The sequence below is a fragment of the Cuculus canorus genome, chromosome 4 (genome assembly GCF_017976375.1).
Source record: "Cuculus canorus isolate bCucCan1 chromosome 4, bCucCan1.pri, whole genome shotgun sequence".
In the NCBI taxonomy this organism is placed as follows: Eukaryota; Metazoa; Chordata; class Aves; order Cuculiformes; family Cuculidae; genus Cuculus; species Cuculus canorus.
Genome location: NC_071404.1, coordinates 24,811,709 through 24,836,151, shown reverse-complemented (window position 1 = coordinate 24,836,151; position 24,443 = coordinate 24,811,709). Strand labels below are relative to the sequence as shown.

The 24,443-nt window shown below is 38.2% G+C and overlaps 1 protein-coding gene across 7 annotated transcripts in view; it reads right to left on the bottom strand.

Annotated features, from left to right (window-relative positions):
- The window catches only part of TBC1D1 (TBC1 domain family member 1), a 104,018-nt gene that overhangs the window by 8,661 nt on the left and 70,914 nt on the right, over positions 1 to 24,443 (bottom strand). For 4 of the 7 annotated variants that reach the window (XM_054065447.1, XM_054065446.1, XM_054065448.1 and 1 more), the window contains 7 exons: positions 24,222 to 24,341; positions 22,908 to 23,047; positions 15,146 to 15,331; positions 10,647 to 10,808; positions 9,421 to 9,579; positions 3,512 to 3,756; positions 2,863 to 3,022 (listed from right to left, as the gene is read on the bottom strand). In XM_054065447.1, coding sequence (XP_053921422.1) covers positions 2,863 to 3,022; positions 3,512 to 3,756; positions 9,421 to 9,579; positions 10,647 to 10,808; positions 15,146 to 15,331; positions 22,908 to 23,047; positions 24,222 to 24,341 — 1,172 coding nt within the window. The remainder of the gene's footprint in view (positions 1 to 2,862; positions 3,023 to 3,511; positions 3,757 to 9,420; positions 9,580 to 10,646; positions 10,809 to 15,145; positions 15,332 to 22,907; positions 23,048 to 24,221; positions 24,342 to 24,443) is intronic. The other 3 variants (XM_054065449.1, XM_054065450.1, XM_009566583.2) reach the window with 1 other exon arrangement.

The window sequence follows — 24,443 nt, the reverse complement described above, 5'->3', positions numbered from 1 at the left end:
AGGATACAGTTTATGACTGTGAATAGCACACCCAATTAACACAATTATGAATTTGTTTACTGAGATTTCATCCCAAAAAACCCAATTCAAATTTAAGCTAAGTACTCAATAAACCAGGTAGTCAAGTTTTTCAGCGATACCACTTTTTTGTGTGTGTAATAGTTTTGTGGGCTTTTTTCTTTTGAGATGTTCAGGGGAATCAGAATTTGAATAGAACCCTAATCCCAATGCCCTCTAAAAAGTCCTACTAAAACAGGCAAATACTACACCTGAAGACACAACCGAACATAAGAAGTTCTGTTTTCTCACCTGGTGGAGAAAGTTACAGAATCTCAGTTAAAACAACATTGAGCATGTAGGGCTAAATGTGCCCTTTCCAGCAGCCTCAAGATGCATGTACACCCCCTTATTTTTAGTCTATGTCTCAACCTTTTAAGATCCTAATAACTACATTACTAAGTACCCCAAAATTGTAGTAATATAGTTTAAGCATTAATATTGCAGGTGGCCCTGCAATGACAGTCATACATTCAAGCATGCTGAAATGATAGTATATAGTGACCTTTCAAGGCAACTTCCTTTCTTTTCTTATACAAATCGCCAATGTCTTTATAGAGGAAAGAATTATAAGACTGCAATGAAAGCACCAGATGAGAAACTCATCTTCACAAAAGATGTTCACAGTATAAACAGCATTGCCCTGCATTTGACTTTCCTGCTATTATAAATCAGAACCTGCTCTCAGATTTATTGAGGGACTTGCTACAGAGAAAAGCATCTAAAAAAATGGAACAATACTGATGGAGGTAGAAGAGAAAATACTGTGGTTTTATTACGTATTTCCTAGACAGATTTTTATTTTTAAAGGGCTTCTATCTTGTCCTTTCCCTTCTCTATTCAAAGCTGTGAATGAAGTCACAATCACTTACAAAGTTCCACAATGACACCAAATAAATAGTATGTCTTAATCATCAAAAAAAAACCAAACAAAGAACATCAAAAAGAGAGAGCGAGAGAGAACCCACCACAGAGTAAGAGAAACAACTACTAGCAATACCACAGGTACCTCTCATGTAGTTAAAGAATATATGAAAACACTGGCTAGCTGCCTTTCTTGGTAAAAGCAACCTCTCTTTCCAAATTTGTATCAGAATGAAATTCCCCCTTGTGGTCTTTTGCCTGTCATGTGGAAACTGTAACTCATTTCACTTCTTTTTCTCTCTGTGAAAGAAATACACAAGTAATAACTAACATAAATCTTGCACTTTGCAGCCATTTGTCCTAAAAGCCATATAAAATTTTTCAACTCTGTTTCAATTCGAAGGCCAAATGATTGAAAAGTGGTAACAGAGTAGGCACCTGCCTCAATTCTCTATTGAAACAGAAAACTGTGGGAAAATGCTTTATTAGCAAGCCTCTATATTAGGATAAGGAATATTGAAGAGCAGCTTGGAAACACAAGTGAAAAAATTGCACATTTATGATTCAGCACCTGCTCCACAGAGATACGTAGATTAATTTAAACTTATCTATACATTGTTAATGAATGTCTGTATGAGCTGAGCAGTAAATATACAGCTGAAGTCCCTCTCTCATTTAAGACAGGAAGTACCTAACAAAGACCTGTTTGTTATCCACTCCTCATGCTTGCCATTAAGCGGGCTGCCAGCCAATGATAGTACAGTGAAGATACCCAAATCAACGTCAGCATGACTGGCAGCATACAGGATTTAGAAAAAAAATAAAAATCAAGTTTTATCTACAATCTTGAATAAAAACCCCAAGTCTACCAAGACTCCTCCATTAGTAAGTAAATAGGGGTATTACTGAACACATCTCAGTTTTATAGTTGCAATTCAGTCTTCAGCAGGTGTGAAGATGAGATTTTACTTCATAATGTAAAAGAACACCCACTGTCCTCAACTTGCATAGTTCCACTAAACACTGTTTTAAGAAAATTACTAAATACTTTGAAATGTTAAAAAACACAAGTGTTGATCATACTGGACTTTCTCTCTTTTTAAAAGACATCAGAGAATTTTCAGAGGCGGCAGTTTCAGTCACACATACTTTTCTGTTCTTGACCAAAATCTGTCCTGTGACAATCATGTATCTATACTGTTTATTTTAATGTAAGAATCTTGCATTCTAAAGCCCTACAATCCTCCACTGACAGATAAAACACTCATTTGTGTATTAAAGCAGAAATCCACATATACTGGATAAACAAGACACTAATACTCTCACCACAGTAATTGTCCAATTCACAGACTCTTCATATCACGTAAAATACTATGAGTGATTAAGACTAACTGAAAGATGAACTAATTATAAACTCAGTACATCAAACTTGCATACACCATTTCACTTAATTACTACAGATTATTACTGTCAGCTAGAAACTTGTTGATGTACGCCAGCCTACTTCAAACCGTTCCAGAAAAAAAAAAAAAAACAACAGTTGTTTTCCCTGGAGTTAAGATGCTAATCACAGGACACAGTTTTACTTGGCTATACACCATCCTTTTTACCGTGATATCTTCTAGAATTAGTTTTGGCATGTTCTTAAACAGGACAGGATTCTTGTTAGTTCTTCTTGGAATCTATATTCATTATTTGGTTATTGTAGCAGATGAAGCTGATTTTTTAAGTCAGAAAAGCGTCAATACTAATACCCTAATAAATAACTACTTCCTAACATCTCTTAAGTGAGACCGACTAAGAAAAATTAACATAGCTCCTCATTAGAAGAGAGGAACTGGGGAGAAGCGTCAATACCCCCTGCTCAACATGGACAATCCAATACCAGATAATGAAAATAAAAACCAAATGAACAGGAAATAAAGTTCTGTGAAGAATTACCAAACACTCTGGCTACAAATCCAAGGGGAAACTGGGAGGCAAACATGGTGAGAAACCAGGGCGCAGCATAGAGGCTGGGGCCAATTTCGTGTTCCTCTAGATGGTTATAGAGATCTCGATGGTAGTCATGAAGAAGTCGAGATAGTTGATACATCTGGATCTGCATGGAATAAGATCAAAGAAACTAAAGATAAATGTCGTTTAACACTCACAATAGCAAAGTCCCTGCTTTACTCTTATTAGAAACAGAGAAAGATATTTGTCCACTGATGTTTACAGAGAATTGTGTGAGGGAAAGAAATACTCCGAAGCCACCAAAAAACCCAAGGATGGGTCACCTGTGAGCATACGGCAAGCTCCTTTGCAGGCTTATCTGAACGTCACACAACACATAACAGAACCCTTCCTATATATGGTTTTTATAGTCTCACCGTATTTTATAGTCTTTTTATTATATATTTTATAGTCTCACCGGTAACCTTTTTATTTCAAGCTAGTACATTTAAGATGATGCATTCTTCTCTCAGATAACTCTTACCATTTTTGAGAAATAAATTTAAGATCAAGTCCAGGTTTTGACAATGCCATCTATACTGCATTATTGTGATTTAATATACACATTCCTTTTATCAGAAAATTGAACTCGTACCTGTAAAATTGTCATGTCAGGACGATATTGTTTCCTCAGGCCCACCTCAAACATGAGAAACTTTAGCATTTTAAAGGCATCTTCTTCACCCATATGAAGCAGTAAAACCCCTGCCACAAAACTAAGGCCCTGGCAATATCCTACTTCCTGGTCCAGAAGCGAATAGGCCTTCAAAATATTGTAGAGTGATAGCTGCCCAGCTCCCAGCTGTGCTGAGAAGTATGGATGTGTCGGAAATGTGCGCCCTGTGAAATAAGATGAAGTTAGTGACTTAAACTAAAAAATAAGCAACAACAACAACAACCACCACCATCACCAAACCCTTGCCATTTTAACAAAGTAAAGAGTCTTCCAAAAAGGTAGATTCTTCTGAAAGGCAGATTCTGACTCAGCACAGAGGAAGACCATAAGAAAGGTAACAATTTTAAACAATTGACTCATACTGTACTACCGTTTTGTTACAGTAGTCACAAAATTAATTTAGAAACTGTCAGGGGGATGGGGACAGTCTGCTGTTTGGAACACCTGAGTTCTTAAGACTGTCCCTTAATCAGTTTGTTACAGGGCTTATAGGGGCCGGTTGCCTGTAAGAGCGGGAGACTTGATTCAGTGGCTTGACGAGTCACCCACTCCTCTCTTCTTGGCTATAGACTGTTAGCTTTGAGACAACTTTTAGGATCCAGGCACAGACTTCGAGTGCCTAAGTACGTGCCGGGGGCCATCAAGCTGGGAAGCAGCTGTGCAGAAAAGGACCTGGGGGTCACCAAGCTGAACATGAGCCATCAATGTGCCCTTGCAGAAAAGGCAAATGGTATCCTGGGCTGCATTAGGAGGAGCATTGCCAGCAGGTCAAGAGAGTAATCCTTCCCCTCCACTCAGCACTGGTGAGGCCACACCTGGAATACTGTGTCCAGTTCTGAGCTCTCCAGTACAAGAAAGATATGGACATACTGCAGAGAGTTCAGCGAAGTGCAATTAAGATGATGAAAGGAACTGGAGCATCTCTCCTCCAAAGAAAGGGTGAGAGACCTGGGACTGTTCAGCCAGGAGAAGAAAAGGCTCAGGGGGTCTTATCAGATGTGTGCAAAAATACCCAGTAGGAGGGAATAAGAGGAGGGAGCCAGGCTTTTGTAAGCAGTGCCCATCGACAGCACAAAAGGCAATAGGCACAAATTGAAACACGGGAAATTCCTTTTAACATAAGGAAAAAAATCATTATTTACAGGGTGGCCAGACATAGACTGGCACAGGTTGCCCAGAGAGGCTGCAGAGTCTCCATCTATGGACACATTCAAGATCTAAGCAAACATGGTCCCAGGCAACCTGCTTTAGATGACCTTGTTTTGAGCAGGAGGAGGATGGACTAGATGATCTCAAGAACTCCCTTTGAGCCTGAACTACTCTCTGATTCTATGAACAGAGACATTAAAGACTTCACTTCTATAGATATTTTTCAAACACTTTTCTAAGGGAGTATTTTCATTTCTAGGGAAAAAAAACCTCAACCAACAGATTTCTCCTGTGAAACACCTGAATGGAGAAGAAATCTGAATACTTCTTTTGTTTAGGTGGTGCTTGTTTTTCCATGGCCCTCTTGTCAAATATCACCCCACCCTTTAGCTTCCGGAATGCTGCTGTGCTGCCAGGTAGTATAAGATCTCCTGTTTCAAGAAGACAAAACCCCGGGGCAGAGTCCTGGTAGCTGCTCTAGACTGTCACATGGGACACTGGCATTCAGATCCTGAGCCAGGCTGTCACAGAGCTGAACATTACAGAAGAAATATTTCTAGTTTCCAAATGAGAAGAGCTTGTGTTCCTTTGCAAAAGAATCCTCTGCCTGAACGACAAGTTACTACAGCACAGTCTAAAGGCAGACCCTTGCTCTGTACTCACTCACTGCCTCACTCACACAGTATGGATCCTTTCATAAAAGTCATGAAGAAAAGCTACAAGCTGAACAAGAATAAAAATGTAAAGAAATTCTAAAAAAAACAGTAAACCAAGGGGGTGCAGAACTGCTAAACTCACAAGCTGAATGTTTTTCTGAGTGCCCTGGTGATGACTTAACTCAGAATTTTAGCTTTTACTTAGAAGCTAACAACACCTTGCCCTGCTGAAAAGAGAATCTAAATGAACCGTGACACCTCAAAAATGCTGCAACGAGAAAATAAGTACCTAGTATTCTATTTTCGAAACGTAATAAAACAAAACAATTTTCTACTGTGTTCAGCAAATACTCAATGATAAATACAGTGGTTTCCTACACAATGACAACATCTGGAAGTCAGTTTACTCTGCTTTATAGAGACAAAAAAAATCATATACCCGACATGACTCTGGTGTTCAAGACCTGAAATCCTCACTGATTGCAGTGGTTGTGCACACAGGGTCACAAAAGGAAATACACAAAAAAACCTTCAGGGAATTGAGGCTTTGTTGTTGTTCATGTAATTCTGTGACATGTAAATTGGGCCAGAAAAGTAGCTGCTGTACCTCACCTCTACATCTAGATATACATTTCTGCCCTCATTCTCAGGAAGCACTATTTACAGCTGAAGATGCATCAATTCAACTAAATGTGAGCACCAGTATTATGGTTTTGGTTCATACTGTACAAGCAAGACCTGTTAGCTTAATTTGGGAAAGCTTTTTTAAATATTATAACCGCATGCTGTTTTTTCTCTCAAGGGAGACAAGTGCATGCTTTCAGAAGCATTTTAAAGATTTAAGAGAAAACACTTCTCATAGCCTGAAAGAACACAAGTCAGAACATGCAAGTTCCTTGTAGCTGCCTACTCAGTTATGCTGTCTGTTACTGTGGAGCACTACTGTATTTCAATGCGAATCACTAGGAAAACAGGAAGTCTTCAGGGTCCTAGTTCGATCTTACTGAGATAATAGGGCCCAATCCTTCCCTCAGTTCATAGGCTAGCAAATACTTCTCCAGAAAACCCAACACTTTGCATTAAAACCACCATGAAGTTACCAATTTACCAACACATGCAGTTATTTGTTTCTACAAGTAGAGCACAAGGCCGTGAAATTATTTGTGTGCAGATCTAGGCAGAAAATATGAACAGCCTGCTGAGCCAGCGAGCCCCAATCTGCTGTGTGGGCCAACCAAACTCAGACAGATGGTCTCAACTCCTACAGTCCAGGAGCTGTCCCACCCCTCTGATAAAAGTGTTCAATTTACAGACCCAGCACAAAACTATTCACCCCTTACTGAGGCACTCCAGTGCAAGAGAATCCCAATATTCATTGCCAGGGTTATCAACACCAGGTATGCTGACTTGACTGATAGATACTTGCTAGCCAAAGATCTCTGGCTGCACATAAATGTCTCTCTCAAAAAGAATAGACTGCTGCTGGCACTGTGTGATCCTGGGGAATTCCTAGAACTAGTGTGACAAAGTCTGAAGGGAAACAATATACCTACATTGCAACTCTCTACTTCCAGCTGGCATTAAGGCACCTTGGAGCGTTACTTTCCTAAGTGCCAAATTGAAACCTGGAATGCCTGTCAAGCAGGGAGAAGTGAGGGTAGCACTGACCATCACTCTCCCCACCTCAACTTCTATCACTTTCATGCCTGTTCTGCCAGATGCTTGTTTTCTATGCACTTGCCTTCGTATTTTGACTCACTTTATCAAGGGCTGCAAAAAAAGGAGAAAACATTCTTGTTTACCATATAAAGCTTAGGTCACCATCTAAACCCAACAAATCTTCTCACAGTTCAGTACTTGCTGAAGACAGTTGGCACATTGGGTTATTAAGTAACAAGTGCCTCTGGATAGCTTTGGGTATAGGTTGTCCCTCATTAAGCAATTCTCCCATGTGGAGGACAGCAGGTACAGCCTTTCACTTGCAATGAAAAACACTCATATACTGTTTGAGTAGCTATAAAGAGAAGTAGTATGATGGGACAACTCTGTACTATTTTGTTAGATTAAAAAAAACCTAAGTTAAAATAATAAAATAGGTATTAATCATTCAGCTCAACCCAAATACAGATTTTCCCATAAATTTTTATCAGTCTATTACATGACATTCAGTTACTTGCAGTACATAACTTGCTCTGATGGAGCTTTTCATGTCAAATTCATTTAATCAAATTTAGTGATGATGGACCTCTTTAATTGCCCAATACAACTCCTCAGACCCAAACCAGTAACCCTGCCACACAAACCATATTGTAAATTCTATCACACTCTGGTAGACATTATTAATTTTTCCCCTTTATTAGGAAAGAGCATAATGAACACCAAATTCATTGTGGGGTTATCCCACAAGAGCTGGGATCCACTTGGAAAAAACACCAGTTACTGGTTTCTTAGACAATAAACTGAATTAAAATATTCAAGGGAGCAGAAAACAGAATCCTAAAAAATAACCACAACTGTATCTTCATAAGGATAATCTGTATATTATCCGTAAAAACTCACAATTCAGCCATATACCAGTGAGGTGTTAGAAACTTGCAAGAGATGGCTTAGATTCAAACATGAATATTTTTGCCAGGGTAAAGATTAGACATGCAAACATCTGACTCAACAAAGGCATATATATGAATAATGACTGTCATGTTAGAAATGCTCTAATGACCACAACAGATTTCACAGAATACACAACCCAGCTGAGTAGCTGGACTCAGCAGAGGGGCAGGACTGGATAAAAAAGGGGATAGCCTTCACGAGGGAAGATAGAAAGGATCCCAGAAAGTACCTCCGTGTGGTCTACAAAACAAATGGTTAACTCTGGGAGCTTCTGAGAGGGAGAGGTTGCTGGTACCAATACAGACCTTAACAAAACCATCTGCGAGCAACAGCAACTGAAGACAGTAACTGATCCATATCTTACAGAGCATATTGACTTTCAGTCCTACTAACTGTTCCTTGTTTTTGTTATCATCTCAGTCTAGCAGTGGCAAGATTCAATCAATGAAAGACAATCTAACACAAAGGAACTAAAAGCAATAAAGGAAGAGAAAAAGGAAACGTAAAAGGAAGGGTTAAGAACAGCATAATTTTTTTGAGGTATATGAAGACTGCTCTTTCACAATTATCTATCTCTTCTGCTCCTACCCTAAAACAATAATTTCATTCAATTTAGACTTCCTTTATGTTTCCTTCTGATACTAAAAAACCCCTTTTCTAGCTCTGAACAACAAACGTGAGGGAAAATGGAAAACTACTCAAGATGACCAAGAGCCAGCCTGAAGCGTACCAGGCACTTTAGCTTTAAGAGCCTTGGTTCCCACCCTCTCTCTACTAAAATCAATGGATCATAGGATATGTGCTTCCACAGATCAGTCCACTGTCCCTAAATCAGGAGCCAGCTACTGCTCAAAGTTAAGTAGTATGAATAACCTGCCTTAAAAGAGCCTTTTTTCAATCATTAAAAAGTACTTCTTTCAGAATTGTTTTAATCAAAGTAAAAATACCAACTGCTAGCAACCACCCATTAAAAAAGGAAAAAAGGAAAAACTCAAAACTTGCGCACTATTTCAGATAAAAGTGTTTAACAGAGCCAGCAAACACTGGTCATCAGGAATGAATAGCACATGATATTAAACAGTCTGCACTTAAATACTGACTGCCTTTCTTGATAATCCATATTCCATGGGCTTGTGGAATTCACTGGCAATACCTGAAACACAGATGCATTACAGCTACATTTAGCAACCTCTTATTACCACATGTTGCAAAGGACCTTTGTGTTTGAAATATTTTTCATTTTCCTAATGGTGTCAAGTAATAGTTCTCACTTATACTAGATCAAAAGCAGTTCCTACGAGCAACCTATTACTAAACCATGAGAGGCTTTTTTTTGTGCTACATTCTTTTATTTAATTCTCTTCCAGACATCATAAACCCCTTATTTTAATTTCAGACCACTACTGCACTTACCTAGGTCAATAAGTATTGCATGTTGTTGGGAAGTTAATTGTTTTAGGAGTTCTTTGTAAGGTATGTCCTTTGGTTGTTGTTTACTTGGAAACTGATGTTTAAGATGGTATTGCTCTGCTAGAAACTTCCAGACCTCCCCACGGTGGTGACGTGGTACTCCTGAGAGAAGAAGGTAATTAAAGCAGTAATTTGTATTCATACTGAGAGTTCAGCTATAGTTGAGCTAACAGGATTGAGGAACTGCAGATCCCTATCTGCTAGATCTGTATCTGCTACCTCCAGTAAACCACAGAAGCAGATTAAACTACCGTGCTTATACTTCCTCAACCAACCCATACCATTCTATGATTTGTTACCCTAATTTAAGCCCCATGTTTATTGAAATATGCATTCCTTACCTGTTTGCCTTGCTTGTTCAAGTTATTTTTAATGGTTTTGGTCTAAACCAGAACTTTCTAAACTCACTTTAAATGCATGTTTTCATATGTATCAAATTTGACATCACTTCATGCTAAGAACTCTAACATAACTGGGCTTTACAGAGCAGAGCATCAAGAACTAGGGATAATTTCCCCATCTACTGGCTACTTGCATGTGCTTCTTATTAGCAACCTACAAAGCAGGGCTTTTAAAATTTATTTACTTATTTTGCATCACTCCAAGTTTTTTAAGTTTTATTTTGAACTCCAGTACAGGGCAGCATCACTGGACTAGCAACACAAACCAAATTTTTCTCATTCTCCATACTGACTGGACAGAGCCCTTTACCACATGAACAGAAGGAGACCTGTGATAATAAGCTTTCCTTACTTTGCAGGTATTTGTGCTTGGGGCATTTGATATTCTTAGCAATCTAGACTTATCTCATCATCTGAAATAGACAATTTCATTTAACTTGCTTGAATAATTGCACATAGGCAGGTGTCATATTATTAAACTTCTGCTAGCAGTAAATTCCTGACACTTCCTTAACCTGTTGGAAAGCTTCATGTAGAACTATAAGAAGTAAAGACTAACTCCAGTAATATAATTGCAGCTACTGCTGAAAAGGAATGTAAGGTGCATATAACCATGAAGATATAGAACATTGTTACTTGTTTAGTCATCAACATGAAGAATAGCTCTAGTGGGAAGGTAGTTACAAGGAGAGGTTAAGAGGTCACCTATTCCATTTCTAATACAATTTACATGCATTTCCAAAACTCAGAAAAACAAACTGTGCTCACCTTGCCCAACAGCGGAGTGTATTTTTTCCATATCAAATTTAATCTTTGACCTTCCAGGTGTATTCAGCATTTTTTCCCAAATCAAAGTTACATCTTTTAAGCATGGTGTGATTTCCTCGTAGTCAAGTTTCAGACGTCTGTTCTGCAAATTGTTTTCTGAAGCTAGGAAGTGATATCATGAATGTACCAGTTAACACTGTTTACTGTTTATCAAATGGATTAATTTAACTTAGAATCTTATCATATAACTCACCTAAAATAAAACCCTATTAATTCTGAAACAACACATGTCTAACTTTCTGTGATTGTGGGATGTTTTGGTTTTGCTTTTTGTTTGTTTGCTTTTTAAGATATTATATGCAATATTAACCATGTTTAGCCTAGCAAATCAAGTTCCTTATAGCTTCAACTTTTCAATCTGAAGAAGCACAAAAGATTATGAGTAGTGAAATAAGCGCAAGATTTTCCTAGGAGGATTTTTCAGTTTCCCAACTCTTAAAATAAACTAGTGCAGACTTACACCAAATAAAAACAGAAAATTAACACAGTCAGCTATTTATCATGCATAGTGATTTGTAATAGTAACGATAAAGTAAAAAGATTACTTTAAAAGTGATCATTCATATGTCCATTTTTAAAGACTACATAAAAAGCAAAGTTTCAGCATAGAAAAACTCAGAACCCTGAACACACATAGGACTATAAACACTATTTATACACAGGGCTTTCTAAACTCTGCTGTAAATAAACCATTTTAGATCATCTCTCCTGGAGCAGACATATATTATAACATTGGTGATTTTCTCAGACTGTATTTTGTAAGAATATTGCACTGTATCTTTACACGTTACCTATAAGAGTTAAAAAAACCCAAATCAGTAGCTGGGAAAACATCACAGAATGATGGCCAAAATGAAAATTAATTCTGTAGCCAATTCATTTCCAAAGTTCAAAAATGGAATGAGAATTTCAAAGGGACTCCTGACAACACTTTTAGGTTTTATTTCTATGGAGCTTTTCAGTACTAGAATGTACCTAGGTAAAAAGATTTACTAATGGCATTCATCTAATCTAAACAATAAAGCACTTTTTGGGACAGCAGATGAATCCGTGCAGGTCATGAGCCTGAAAAAAAAGAAGAGGTCTTTCAGCTCAGATGGAGAGAAAAAAAAAAATGTGGAGCAGATGAGACAGAAACATATTCGATGTCTACTCCTAAAAGAAAATGCTATAAGGAAACGAAGCTACAAAAAGAGCACTAAGAAATTATGTAGACTCTAGTAGGTCTATGGAGAATTTAACAAAATGGATATTTCACACTAACTGGGCTATAATAACTGTGGCTGAGGACTAGATGCACTTAATTCCAGGACAAGAGCCCTGGGATATGGTCAGAACTCTCTGTTTGCAAAAGTAAGAAGAGAACAGGAACAAGATGCTCTCACTCTGAGGACATCCTGCCATACATCATAAGCTACTGCTACTTTTGATGACTTTACAGTAGAAACTCACAAAATCACACTTCTATGTGTTTCAGTCTTGAGACAATCTATATTAAAAGAATGTCATCTTTTGTTAGTTTAACTCTCCACTGTTTCTCTGTTCAATTTGTTTACATATTTTCACTAAACAGTTAAAAATCCACTTGAAATTTACATGGCCCATAATGACATTACAATAGCCAACATACTAAACTCATCTTGTTCTAAAATCTGTCTCTGCAATTAAGTTTTTTTACATTATCAAATTCTGAGTGACAAAGGGTTAGCTTGTCTTGTACTCCCACTGGCTAAAACAAAAGCCTAGGTTTTAAAAATGGAAAAAGAAAAGAACTGTTTATATTTGGGAAGTGGCCACTTTACCTCCTTATCCTGTAGCTGCTTTTATATGTGAATGATTTCTTTCAGTGAGGTTATTCATGGGAGTTATGATGTTACCTAAGCATCTGAAAACTCTACACCTCATAGTATTTCATTTTGACATTTTCTAATACAGATTTCGACTTTTCACTCCAAAGTAGTATATTTCATTTTTAAATGTGACTTTAGCTGCAAATATACTGAATGTACTGACACATGCTTTCACCCATCCCGATACAGACAGGTGTAGCTTAGTTTTACACTTTAAGGTTTTTTATTCCTGGTTTCTTGTTGCTTTTGATTTTCCCCTGTAGATTATATTCAGTGTTTCACCATAGAACCATGTAATTACAAGCACTGATGGTTTTATTGTAGCTGTGTGTCCACACTGAAAGTGATTTTATGTATCTAAACTGTTAATTTCTTCACACTTTCTTCAGGTGAAACACAACATATTTATACATCAAAATATCAAAAAAAATTAAAACACAGGGAAAGTTGTATGAATATAACTTCTAAATGGCATGTAAGTGTCATGTTATATGAAAACAAACTCGGAGAAATCTTTCCATGATTTGCCTTTCACAAACAAGTGTCTCCTGATGCTTAGCGACTTTTCATTCTCTACAGACTTTTCTGCTTTATTCAGTCTTTTTATGCCACATACAAAAATGGGACATCAGGAGTGACATGCAAGGACTGAGGAGAGAATATGCCTTTATTAAGAAGCTTATTTTAAATACTGACAATACCCAATTCCCAATATGACATTTAAGCATTTTCAGTAAAGATCCAACATATAGTACATTTAATTTTAATATTTTGTTCAGTATTTAACAGTAGTGCTCTGAGAATTATTATCACATGTAAAGTATTTATTTTTTATTCCCAGAGACAAAGGCACTAGAACACGTGGCACTCCATTACACGGCTGAGCTCATTGCAGCATAGTCACATGCTTTTCCAAGTACTGTTTCATCATCCGAGATCTTCATGCAGCATCTACCTAGAACAACTTTCTTACTCCATGGTGCATACTGCACAACCTGGGTCTTCATTCATGCCAACACCCATTTCACTCACTTACTAACTAGCTTCAGACATTCTCATCCTAGTGAATATTTGACAGTTCTGCAATTATTTCTTCTGAGCAGACCAAATTAAAGCATGTGATTAAACTCATTAAAATTTTTATTGATATTACGTCCTGCAGTAGCCAAAAACTGCAGGCAGTTATTCAGATAACTTGAATACAAGAGATTTTTTAAAAATAACAGGAGTATAAATATACAAAACAGAAAAATTATTCAAAATGCTAGGTCCCATAAAAATTCCAGGTTACAGAACAACTCAACAGAAGCTTATTTATGACAGCGCTGCTCTAAGTTGAAGAGATGTATAAATCACTGCTCATGGTACCTCTTTCTCCCTATAGTCTTGGCCCCTTAAACAAGAGCATTATATATTCAGTATCCATTGCTGTATTTTATTTTACTGGATTAGCAAGTACATTTGCTGAGAACACGCCTGCCACCTGTGGCGTTCTTAGGAAATTCGAGATATCATGTGTTCTTCAGATTCCAGGGTTAAAATATGAGAGCTACACTCCTAAAAGCAAATAGCCTATAGGTGGGCTAAGAGTTTTGAGAGGCCATATCCAATGTCCAAGAAAGTTCTTTTCTCTTTCCTGCCAAGAGTCTCAGCCCAAGGTCAGAGAAGAATTTCATGTCTGGTATAGTAAAATTTTCACATGGCTGGGCCCTTTGTCTACACAGTTGTTCTTCCTAGAAGACAATCCTTCCTCAAGTTTACTCAAAGGCAAAGAACTGCCATTTTCATGCCAAACACTTCCTCCCTTGAGGATCCAGGTGCCTACTCCCTTCCTTAACATCTAAAATCAGCCAGATAAACATTTCTGTCCTCATCTTTCCTATCTTCAAAGGAGCAACTATCAAGGGCCATCACTTGCAATTCTGTATGCACTGCTACAATAAAATGTGCATTCTTATCAGCAACATTTTAAGTGTAAAAATTGCTACCCCAACAGATCTGTTGCAGCTATGCATTTAGCCACAGAAAACTTTTGGTTAAAAACAATTGCAAATTCCAGTTCCTCAAGCTCCTTCGCCTCACCCTTCTGACTGATCTACGTCATTACTAGTCCATAAAAACCTTGCTTGCACAGTGTGTGTACAGAGGCAGGTAACCATAGAAGTCCACAACCAGCTCCATAAGAGCTTTGATTCAACTTCAGGACTGGCTTAACCAGAACATTACAATGACAATTCTTAGACAATAACCTATGGATGAGAATGTAGCAAATAATTCAGTTTATGAGAATGACAGTGCTGAATTTCTTGTCAGAGCTTCTAGACACCAGATTAAAAAGCCTCAGCCATGGTAAAACTGACAGTACCAATTAAGATCAAGTAAACAAACAAAAAGATGAAGCTATAAAAAAAAAGTGTAAATGGTAACCTAAATTAATGAGAGCTAAGAGAGATGTTGGTGAAGAGAGATTTATCTTTATGTTCCTAAATTGTTTCATAAGGCTTGGTCCACAACCCAATGCCAAGGCCACAGAACAAACCAAAATGTGAATTTGTATTGCAGTAGGGTTAAACCAAGAACTTCACCAACCTTGTAACTTCTGGTTTTCCTTCTCCATTCTGAGAAGCAGTATCTGCTGAATAATGGCTTTTTTCCACAACTCACGAAGCTCACGGGGTGTCCGTTTCCTTTCTTCTTTCACTAGCCCAAAGGGGCCATCTTCACACACTGGTTCCAAAGGGGATCTCGGTGGAAGTTCTCCCAATTCAGAGTAATCTTTAAAAGAGAGAAGCTGTTGTGAACTACTTAGATTTCATGAACAGGTGAATGAAGGGGCACATTTTCAAAGACTGCAGATATATATATATATACACACACACACACATCTACATACACATGCACGTACAAACACATGTACATAAAGGAGGTGTCATTACCCAACAAGCTTTCCCAAATCACAGAATCACTAGGTTGGAAGACCTCCTGGATCATCGAGTCCAACCATCCCTATCAACCACTAAATCATGCTGGTGACTCCATCACCTCCCTGGGCAGCCTGTTACAGTGCCCAGTAACTTTTTCTGTGAAAAATTATTTTCTGATGTCCAGTCTGAACCTCCCCTGGTGGAGCTTGAGGCCATTCCCTTTTGTCCTGCCCCCTGTCACTTCAGAGAAGAGGTCAGCCCCATCCGCTCTACAACCTCCTGTCAGGTAGTTGTAGAGAGCAATGAGGTCTCCCATTGAAATGACAGTTCCAAGCAGGTTCACAGGCTGCTTCTGAATAAGGAGCCCAGAACAATTTTTTTTCGGTAACTTTATAAAAATCTTGTACCATACACCAAGACCAGGGCTTGCTAATTACAGTTTTACAAGGACAGAACCAAAAAGGAAAAGGCAAGTTTGAGAAATTGCAAAAATACAACCTATAGCTGAAATTTGGCATGATTCAAATACGTGATCAAATCAAACATAGCATCCTCATAATTTAAAGAATAAGCCCTAAATTGTGTTTGACAAAGGAAACACTCCCTTAGCTGTACAAACATACTGCCATCTACGGCCATAAAATGGGATGATTACCAGTTCTTACAATAAACATACAGAAGGTGAGACAGGCACCTAAGACATGTTTGCTCTTACATCTGATTTTTAACCATGTCAATCTTCTGCACCTTTTCTTTTGGCTTCAGCTTGCTACCACAAAACATCATTTTATCAAGCATGCAAGGTAATTCTAAGAAGACTCAAAACACTACAAAAGAAAGTAAACACTAAATAAAAACTGAAAAATCTTTTCTTTTTTAGGAAAAGTGTAAATAATATTGGCTTTAACTGAGTTCTCAACATAATAAGCATATGTTCTTATATTTCGTTTTCTTAATGCATGCTGCAGTATCAATCAGTTTTATTGGTTTGTACAGCTCCCCTGAAGGCTCAACAGTCTTTGATATAACCTATATCTACTATACAGGAAAAAAAAATCCACCATCTTCAAAATGAATGGTCAAACCCTTCCATCTCTTCATATCAAATCCCAAATAGAAAGCCATCACAATAGCACTTCCCGTTCAGCCAAACAGAATGGCTGTGAAGTGTCTCCCCAAGGACACGCTGACCAGTTATACACGCAAGAAACTGTGTTAAAGTCAGTGCACCAAAATCCACTCCGTGTGCTCTCCAGCCAAGGACAAGTACATCTGTGCATGCTATTGCAAACAGCTCTTGAAGAATGGACACTCCCAAGACAATTATTCTGCATGGTAGCCCAATGGTCCACTTCTTTATCACTGGCTAGAAGAGTGATAAAGATTTCTGAATTAACACGCACAAACATTATCTCATCTCTACAAACTAACAAAAATAAGGTTTTCACTCCTTCAAAATCTACTCTGAAAGCAAACATACAGTGACTCACATGGCTCCTATGCAGCTATTCTGCTCTTGTTTGTTGAAAGGCACTCACACTGACTAAATAAGAATGGAAATGCACACAGCTGTTGGATTCTGCCTTTCTAAGTTTTGCCACTGACAGTCTTTCCCTCTCAAGGGGTCAAAGACAAACAGGGTAGATCCAAAGCCACCTGTTTCTTTATACAACATTCATTTGTAACCACAGTTAAATTCCAGGGCTAATATATACATATAAAAATAAATGCAACAATTTCAGCTAGCAACACTAATTAAACATTTCCTGAGTGCAAGTTCGTAAAGAAGTGTGGATACCCACACTTTGGGTACCTACAGCTTTTCAGAGAATAATGACTTCATACGAATGTAAATTCAGCAAAGGACAAATATTTCACAGTTTAATGGCAACCACCATTTGTTGCAGAGAAGTAAGAAACACTGATGGGAGCATTTAAAAATATCAAAACAATCAAGAAATTATATATCCCTTAAAAGAAACCAGGAAACAATTTATTTTTTTCTTTAAAGATAAATGGGAAGATTTCTGTAGACTAAGATCTGCAGTTATAAAAGAAGTTTAGGTAAATGTCATCAGGTAGGAAAGGAACACATACTTGGTAATCTTCAACTTGTGTCGACAATTAAAGGAAAATTAGTTTGATTTGACTGTTGTTTTAAATGTACATACTATACTGTCAACAATATTCTGTACATAAAGTAGCTTTAATGCTGATTTTCTTAGTGCATATTAAAAAACATAAGGAAAAATCTCTTAATGATAATGCTGGTAGAACTGCCTTAATTTGCTTGAACAAAATAATGAACTTAAAGAAAATAAAAACTTTCCTTATAGTTAGTATTTTTTTAAGATAGTATTACATGCACAAAGTAATACCAACAAATGAAAGAGTGTTTAATGAGAATGGTCACCAAACATTAATGTAAAAAAGCAAAAGGGGTCCAGATAGGTACACCCTTATCTACTGTATGCTGTCTATTCACTTATTACATTCTTATAGCATACAATATAGAATGCATGTACATGTTGCGGGAAACAAATCTCTTCTCACCCTACACATCCTCTCAGTGGTTGATGCATCTGCTTTAGATTCAGGTATTATGTATGTATATATGCATGGATGTGTCATGCATAAATACATGGTTTTATGTATGTATATATGCATGGATGTGTCAGAAGATATCAGGCTATCTACAGAGAGTTTATAGTTACCCACTTGCAAAAAAAACAGACTGCCAAAACACACGCAAGGAAACAGATAAAACATTGCATTCCTAAACCAAAAATGAACATATCCAAGATCTAAAATTTTCATGGTTTTAACATTCGAATTCTACGTTCTCAGTGGAAATTTTGTGGATTGGTCTTCAAGTACCAACTTAACAGAGTATCACCTGCTGATTTATTGAAGATATTACTCCCCTCTACTCCTACAGCAGCAACACTTACTGTGGCAACACCTGAACCACTACAAAGCAATAATTTCTCCAGTCTGTTGTCCTGCTTCCATTTAGTCTGAAAATTTCTTGTCCATTACTGACTAATCCAATAAAATCAGTATTCACTGAAAGAAATTTAACTCAGAGTTGTTAAGACTATAAAGGAAACAGAATGGTTACAAACTTCTACAGATTATCAGTCCTACCTCTACCTCTTCAACGGAAGAGTCCTAGGCTTGATTTTGCCTTCCAAATGGCAGCTCCTTCCCTACACTTGCTTTCTTCTAACCATTTGTGGACATTTAACAGGAAGTCTAAAGTCTACCTTGATAAAGTAAAACACATTCACAACCTGCGTCCCCTCCCACCTCCATGCTGGCATGTGGCAGGATGTACAGAAACCAAAACGAACCTGTTTGACTGCTCAGGTGACTTGCCTAAAGTTTGCAGAGCTACATCAGCTGTTTGGCTGGTAAAGGAGGTAGGGGAGGTGGAATGTGCAGATCACCCCTCAAAGCAAAGTAAACCCCCAGACGTTTGGTATGTCTCCAGTAACTCATGTCCATGCATATACAACAAAGCAACTAGTAGACATGCCAAAAGTCCAGTTTCCAGATCCAGAACAGACAAGAGTAGGAATACTGTAAAAAGAAACCGAGTATTTCATTATTAAGCACAAATGATCTGCGTGACAGCAGAGAAAGAATAGAGCAATCCAGTTGAACATAACTAGGAGGTCACATTCCACTGAATCAAACTGCCATGTGTTAAAAACCAAGTAACATGCAGCCTTCAAAACTTCTATGATTATAAAGTGCACTTAAGCAGGATCTGAACACTTCAGCACACATTAAAAGACTCTTCCCTGTTCATCTGCCAACCTCATCACCTTTTGTTGACTCCTATCGCATGTTTGACCTCTACTCCTTTCAAATATGTTGCTCCCTTCCCTGCAGCCTCCATATAAAATTCTACCTCTCAACATGGTACTTCCACAAGCCAACCACGTTTCTGCTCTTTAAGGTTCAGGATTGGGCAGGTTCACTTGATACTAGTATTATATTTCATCAACGCACAGGTTATTTTCCATTTGAAGTTCATATTTTGACTAACCTTCTGAACCGGTCTTCTGCACAATACACTTCTACAAGATTGTGGGTTCAAACTAATTATTCCTTGAGAAAACGTGTACTTCACTGAGAAAGCTGAAGCTGCTCATGAAGAAGACAGAAATGCTGCACAAATGTACCAGTGCATCCATACATCAAAAGCACTGCTCTGATGCTCTGACCATCTATATTACCTGATAGGAACAATGGACTGAGATGGAATTTGCACAGCAGATCCATTCATTTATACTCGGGTCTTTGGTTCCATGTGGCAGTGCTTCAATCCTAAGATGCAGACTATCTCTACACTCCAAAAGGATCAACAAATGCATTACACCAAACTCTCACGTACAAAGATGACACACAAAACAAAGTACAAAAGATTCTGAAGAAAGTACCATGGGATATTGGTACCACGGATCACAGTAAAAAACGCTTATAAATGAAAATCTGGTGAATGAGTGCAGTAATAATTAAAACAGACAATATTTGACTGGTAGTGACAAACAGGAAATTTCATTAGTTTCAGAAGAAGCTACAATGAATATAGAGCATTTGCTGGGACCTCTGGGAGAAGAGGTCATTTAAAAAATAACCACACAGTAGTAAAATATTTCTTCAGTTCTTTGATTTTGCCCTTTATACTTGCTCAGGCTACTTGCAGCCAGATCTTCATAATTCTGCAGTCTCTCTAACAAGAGCCACGGCCTGTGGCTATGCAAATGATTTAGGACTTCCTAGTGCTTTTCCTTCACTGGTAAAGGGAACAATCTGATGATCATTTTACACCACCTTAAGTATGGGGCCACTCAAAAAAGGCTGTTGGTTTTCAGTTGGATCAGTTTTCTAGTCCCATTCACAGTATTGTACAACCACTAGAGCAGGCACAGGGAGGCAGACAGGAACATGGGCCTAGAAGCTGAGAGTGGGCGCCGTTACCCTGCTCTGGAGCAGGACATATTTAGATCAGCGCAGTGTGTTAAAGAAACTTCACCTTGCACTGCAGCATAGTAGGATATCTGCATGGTTTTATTCAGCATCGACAAATCTCCCTTGTGTCCGGCGCTGTAATAAAGGATGTTTGCTTTCGAAAACTCCAAACTGAGTCAGAGTTTATTTGCCAGCATTTTTGGTATTACTTCCATACTCACAAATAAATAAAAACAGAAAAATAGCAGGAGACAAGACAGTGAGCGTGGCTCAAGGTGGTGGTGAAAGAAACGCTGCTCCTCAGTACCCCCGCACCACCCACAGCAGCGCAACCTTTTCGTTGGAAGTGGCAAACAGCAGAAGATTAGATTGGATGTTTGAATTTTAGCTTGCTACAACAGAACTAGTATAATTCAACCTTGCAAACAGCTGGCAAGAAAAAAAATCAACTATACAGATCATTTCACCTATGCAGAAAATGCTTTTTGGATCTCCATATTGAAGATCAACTTCATCTTCAGGCTCACCAGAGATCACCTGGCTGTTCTGCTAGGCAATAAAGCACATAATGCTTCTCTGATGTGCCTCATCATAAAGTTATGTACAGAAGCAGGGGAAATTAGCAGGGAAAGAGGAAAGTGGCAGCACCCACAAGCAGGAGGCAGCTGGAGTAGGGCCTGGTCTGGTAGGAGGTGTCCCTGCCCATGGCAGGGGGTTGGAACTAAATGATCTTTAAGGTCCCTTCCAACCAAAACTATTCCATGATTCTAAGATGAAAGAAAGAGCGACAAGATCATGAATGATAGCTAGTTGCATTTACTTTGGAACTACATAGGCTACTAAGTTAACCGTGGCCATGAGTTCAGTGTAAGATCCTCTGCACAGCAGCTCTCTTAAAGGCTACGGAGACTGCCGCATGAGTGAGTATCCTTCACTGCCAGAAGTGTTCCAGAAGACACATAAAAATCCAAATGGAAAAATCCAATACTTGTTATAAATAATACTCCACTAATTCTGAGTTTTCTTTCTCTGTGCATAAGTTGAATGTGTAAATTGGAACAAAAACAGAAAAAGAAAATAAGAGTGAAGAAAAAGGCCAGATATTTAAAATTGCTCCTCCTATTAATAGCACTTCCTGTTTTCCCTTTTGGCCACACTTGTTTCGCCAACTATTCTGCTTATCCAGCTGGAGGTTGTTAAGATTGTATCTTGCAGCTATTATGTTTCAGAGGAAATGCTTGCATAGGGAATTTAGGGCTTTTTATCCTATGGGAAGGTTTCTTTTTTTCAAAAGTGAGTAGGCTGTTTTGAGGCACAAAAAGATGCCTAAAACCAAAGTCACTACCTTCACAAGACAGCTAAGGGTGAACAGCTCCTTCATACGCCTTAAAGTACAGGAGAGCATTTTGCATGTACTCTTACACAACACGCCTTTGAGATCACTTTGTTTTGAAGCACAGTACATTTGAGAGGCATCTATACCCACACACAGCTTACTCCATCGTTGGTCAAATTACATTTCAAGCAATGTATTAATGACAGAAACACCTGTTACATGTGCTATCCATTTAATCAAGGTCTGTCTTTAAGACGCAAGAAAAATGTCTCAGTGACATCACGATAGTTACTTTTTACCACATTTACGATAATGTACTGTTCCCTCCTGTTCACTGATACTTTTTCTTATTTCTTATACAATGGCCTTTGTAATCAGTCATAAGGTAAAGCTTGCAGAGCTCAGGCTGTGAAATTTAACCTTCAGTGAGCCAGAGACTGTCACCTACTGACAAGCTTCTCTGAGGCATTCCTGGCCTCAGCATGTGCTGTACTATGTGGTTCACAAAGTGAGATGCATACAATGATGCACCTGCATGCTCGTGTGCAGTGACTTTTTTTCTCATCTGTATTCTTCAGCTTTACAGAATTTCTGTAAATAAATATGAGAACAATGGATAAGTAAGGCTCAAGTTGCAAAGAACCAGACTGGAGAAGCATATACGAGGTCAAATTCAGTCTGCTGTGAAGTATAAACTACAGAACTCAACTGAGGTCATGAAAGAAATTAAATTCCTTCTACTAGGCCTGGATTTTTCAAGTTCACAGTTCTATACTGAAGCATGGAAAGATGAACTAGAAGCATCACTCAGATGCAATACTTTGATATTTTATTTTTTTTTCCCCAGAATTCATTAAAATAATACACATAAATATAGTTTCTTTTCTGGGTAGTTAATTCAACATGATTTGAACTATTCTACATTTGAAGCTGAAAAATACAAACTCAACAGCTAATGAGCTTGGAATGACCAAAAGGTAGGTGGGAAATTGCAAAGACAGTACAAATAGAGCATCAGGCAAATATGTCTGCTTGGCAGACAAAATAATCCACACTTCACAAACTACGCCCACTAACAACATTCATGGGAGCAAATAAATGCAGACTTTACCATCATATCGGCTAGGAGAATCACATGCTTTCTGAGGGGTTGCCACTCGCAGGAATATCTGTTGCCTCCATGAATGCCGTCGAGTCCTTACAGGGCTGTCCCCACCAATGGCCTGCTGGCTGTGTTTGGACTCGTAGTCGCTAAAATTGCAGGATACACAATGACTTGTGAGTAGGCTACCTGAATCTGCTGCTAACAGTAACACAGTCTTCACTGAGTACAATAACACGAAGCATCAACTATGGAGTGCAGTGCGCTGTGCACATGCTGTGTCAAGCTCTTAGTGTTACATAGGTGAAGTTTGCTTTGTGGCATCAGGCTTACACAAGGCTGCAAACATCAGTGAACTTCACTGATGGAACCGGCAGCTCTGTGCAATGTGCTTTCTACACTTTAAATTAATTCTTGGCTTTCTTTGCAGCAGTATTAAATACAATGCATTAAAGACATACACCATAATGTATCTTTACCATTCTGCTATTCAAATGCCATCCACAAAATCTAGCAATTACTCATAGGAGACAACGAACTGCTGATGCCTTTTATCAGCACATATCAAGGAGCTTTATAAACAAAACTTCCAACTTTCTGTGAAGTGGATACGTAATGTATTTCTTCACAACACAGACTTGGGGCAAAACTTCTAAACTTTATGTTGACAAGTCACCATCTAAAATAGGCAACAAACTTGGGAACAGTGTCCAGGAACCTTGGATGCTACTCCTTCGATGTAATCCACAAACTACATACAGAGGTTTTTATGCAGAATAGTAAATGAAATCCTGAACAGCAACGTTGTTTTCCTGTCAAAAATCCCACTAATAATCTTCACCTGTTAAACCTTTAAACTACTCACTGCTTTATTCCAGCCATTGGCTAAATGGTTGCATGAGTCTTTGTTGAAGCTGAAAGGGATAAATGAACTTCAAATAGCACCCTCAGCAACTAGTAGGAGTATTTTATAGGCCATCTCCTCCTTCCAGTTTGAGGACAATGACATAGCTCAGGACGAACCATGTATATTCTCTTAACTAAAAACTGCTAACACAGTCCCTTGGCAGGAACAATCACAAACATATACAGATGGAAGCTGCATGACCAAGTTACAACATGAAGATGGCTAAGTTCTGGAATCATAATGGGCGAGGAGTCTGGGACAGCTCTATCCTTTTGATAGCAATCACATGCAGAATACATGCAAGTGAACTCTTGCACAAATCAGGTTTTGCAAGTGCGAGAAGCATTTGAAATATTCCAGACAAAGAAACCTTTGAAAACACAATTTTACCTCCAGGCTTTAACAGAGAACCCTACCTTGTTGTGCTCCTAAAGTCAGAGGTGTTATTTTCATCTACAGGAGCCAGAAATTTTAAGAAATTTGGCACAGAAGAGGAAGAATGAAGCTTTTTCCTTAAGGCAGTACGGTAGGAGATGCTGAGAGTGCAGTTGGGAAAAGTAGAGTTTAGAACAAAGAAGAATAAATCCACAGAATAAAAATAATACATACTTCTAAGCCTCAAACAAAAAGCAGCTAAA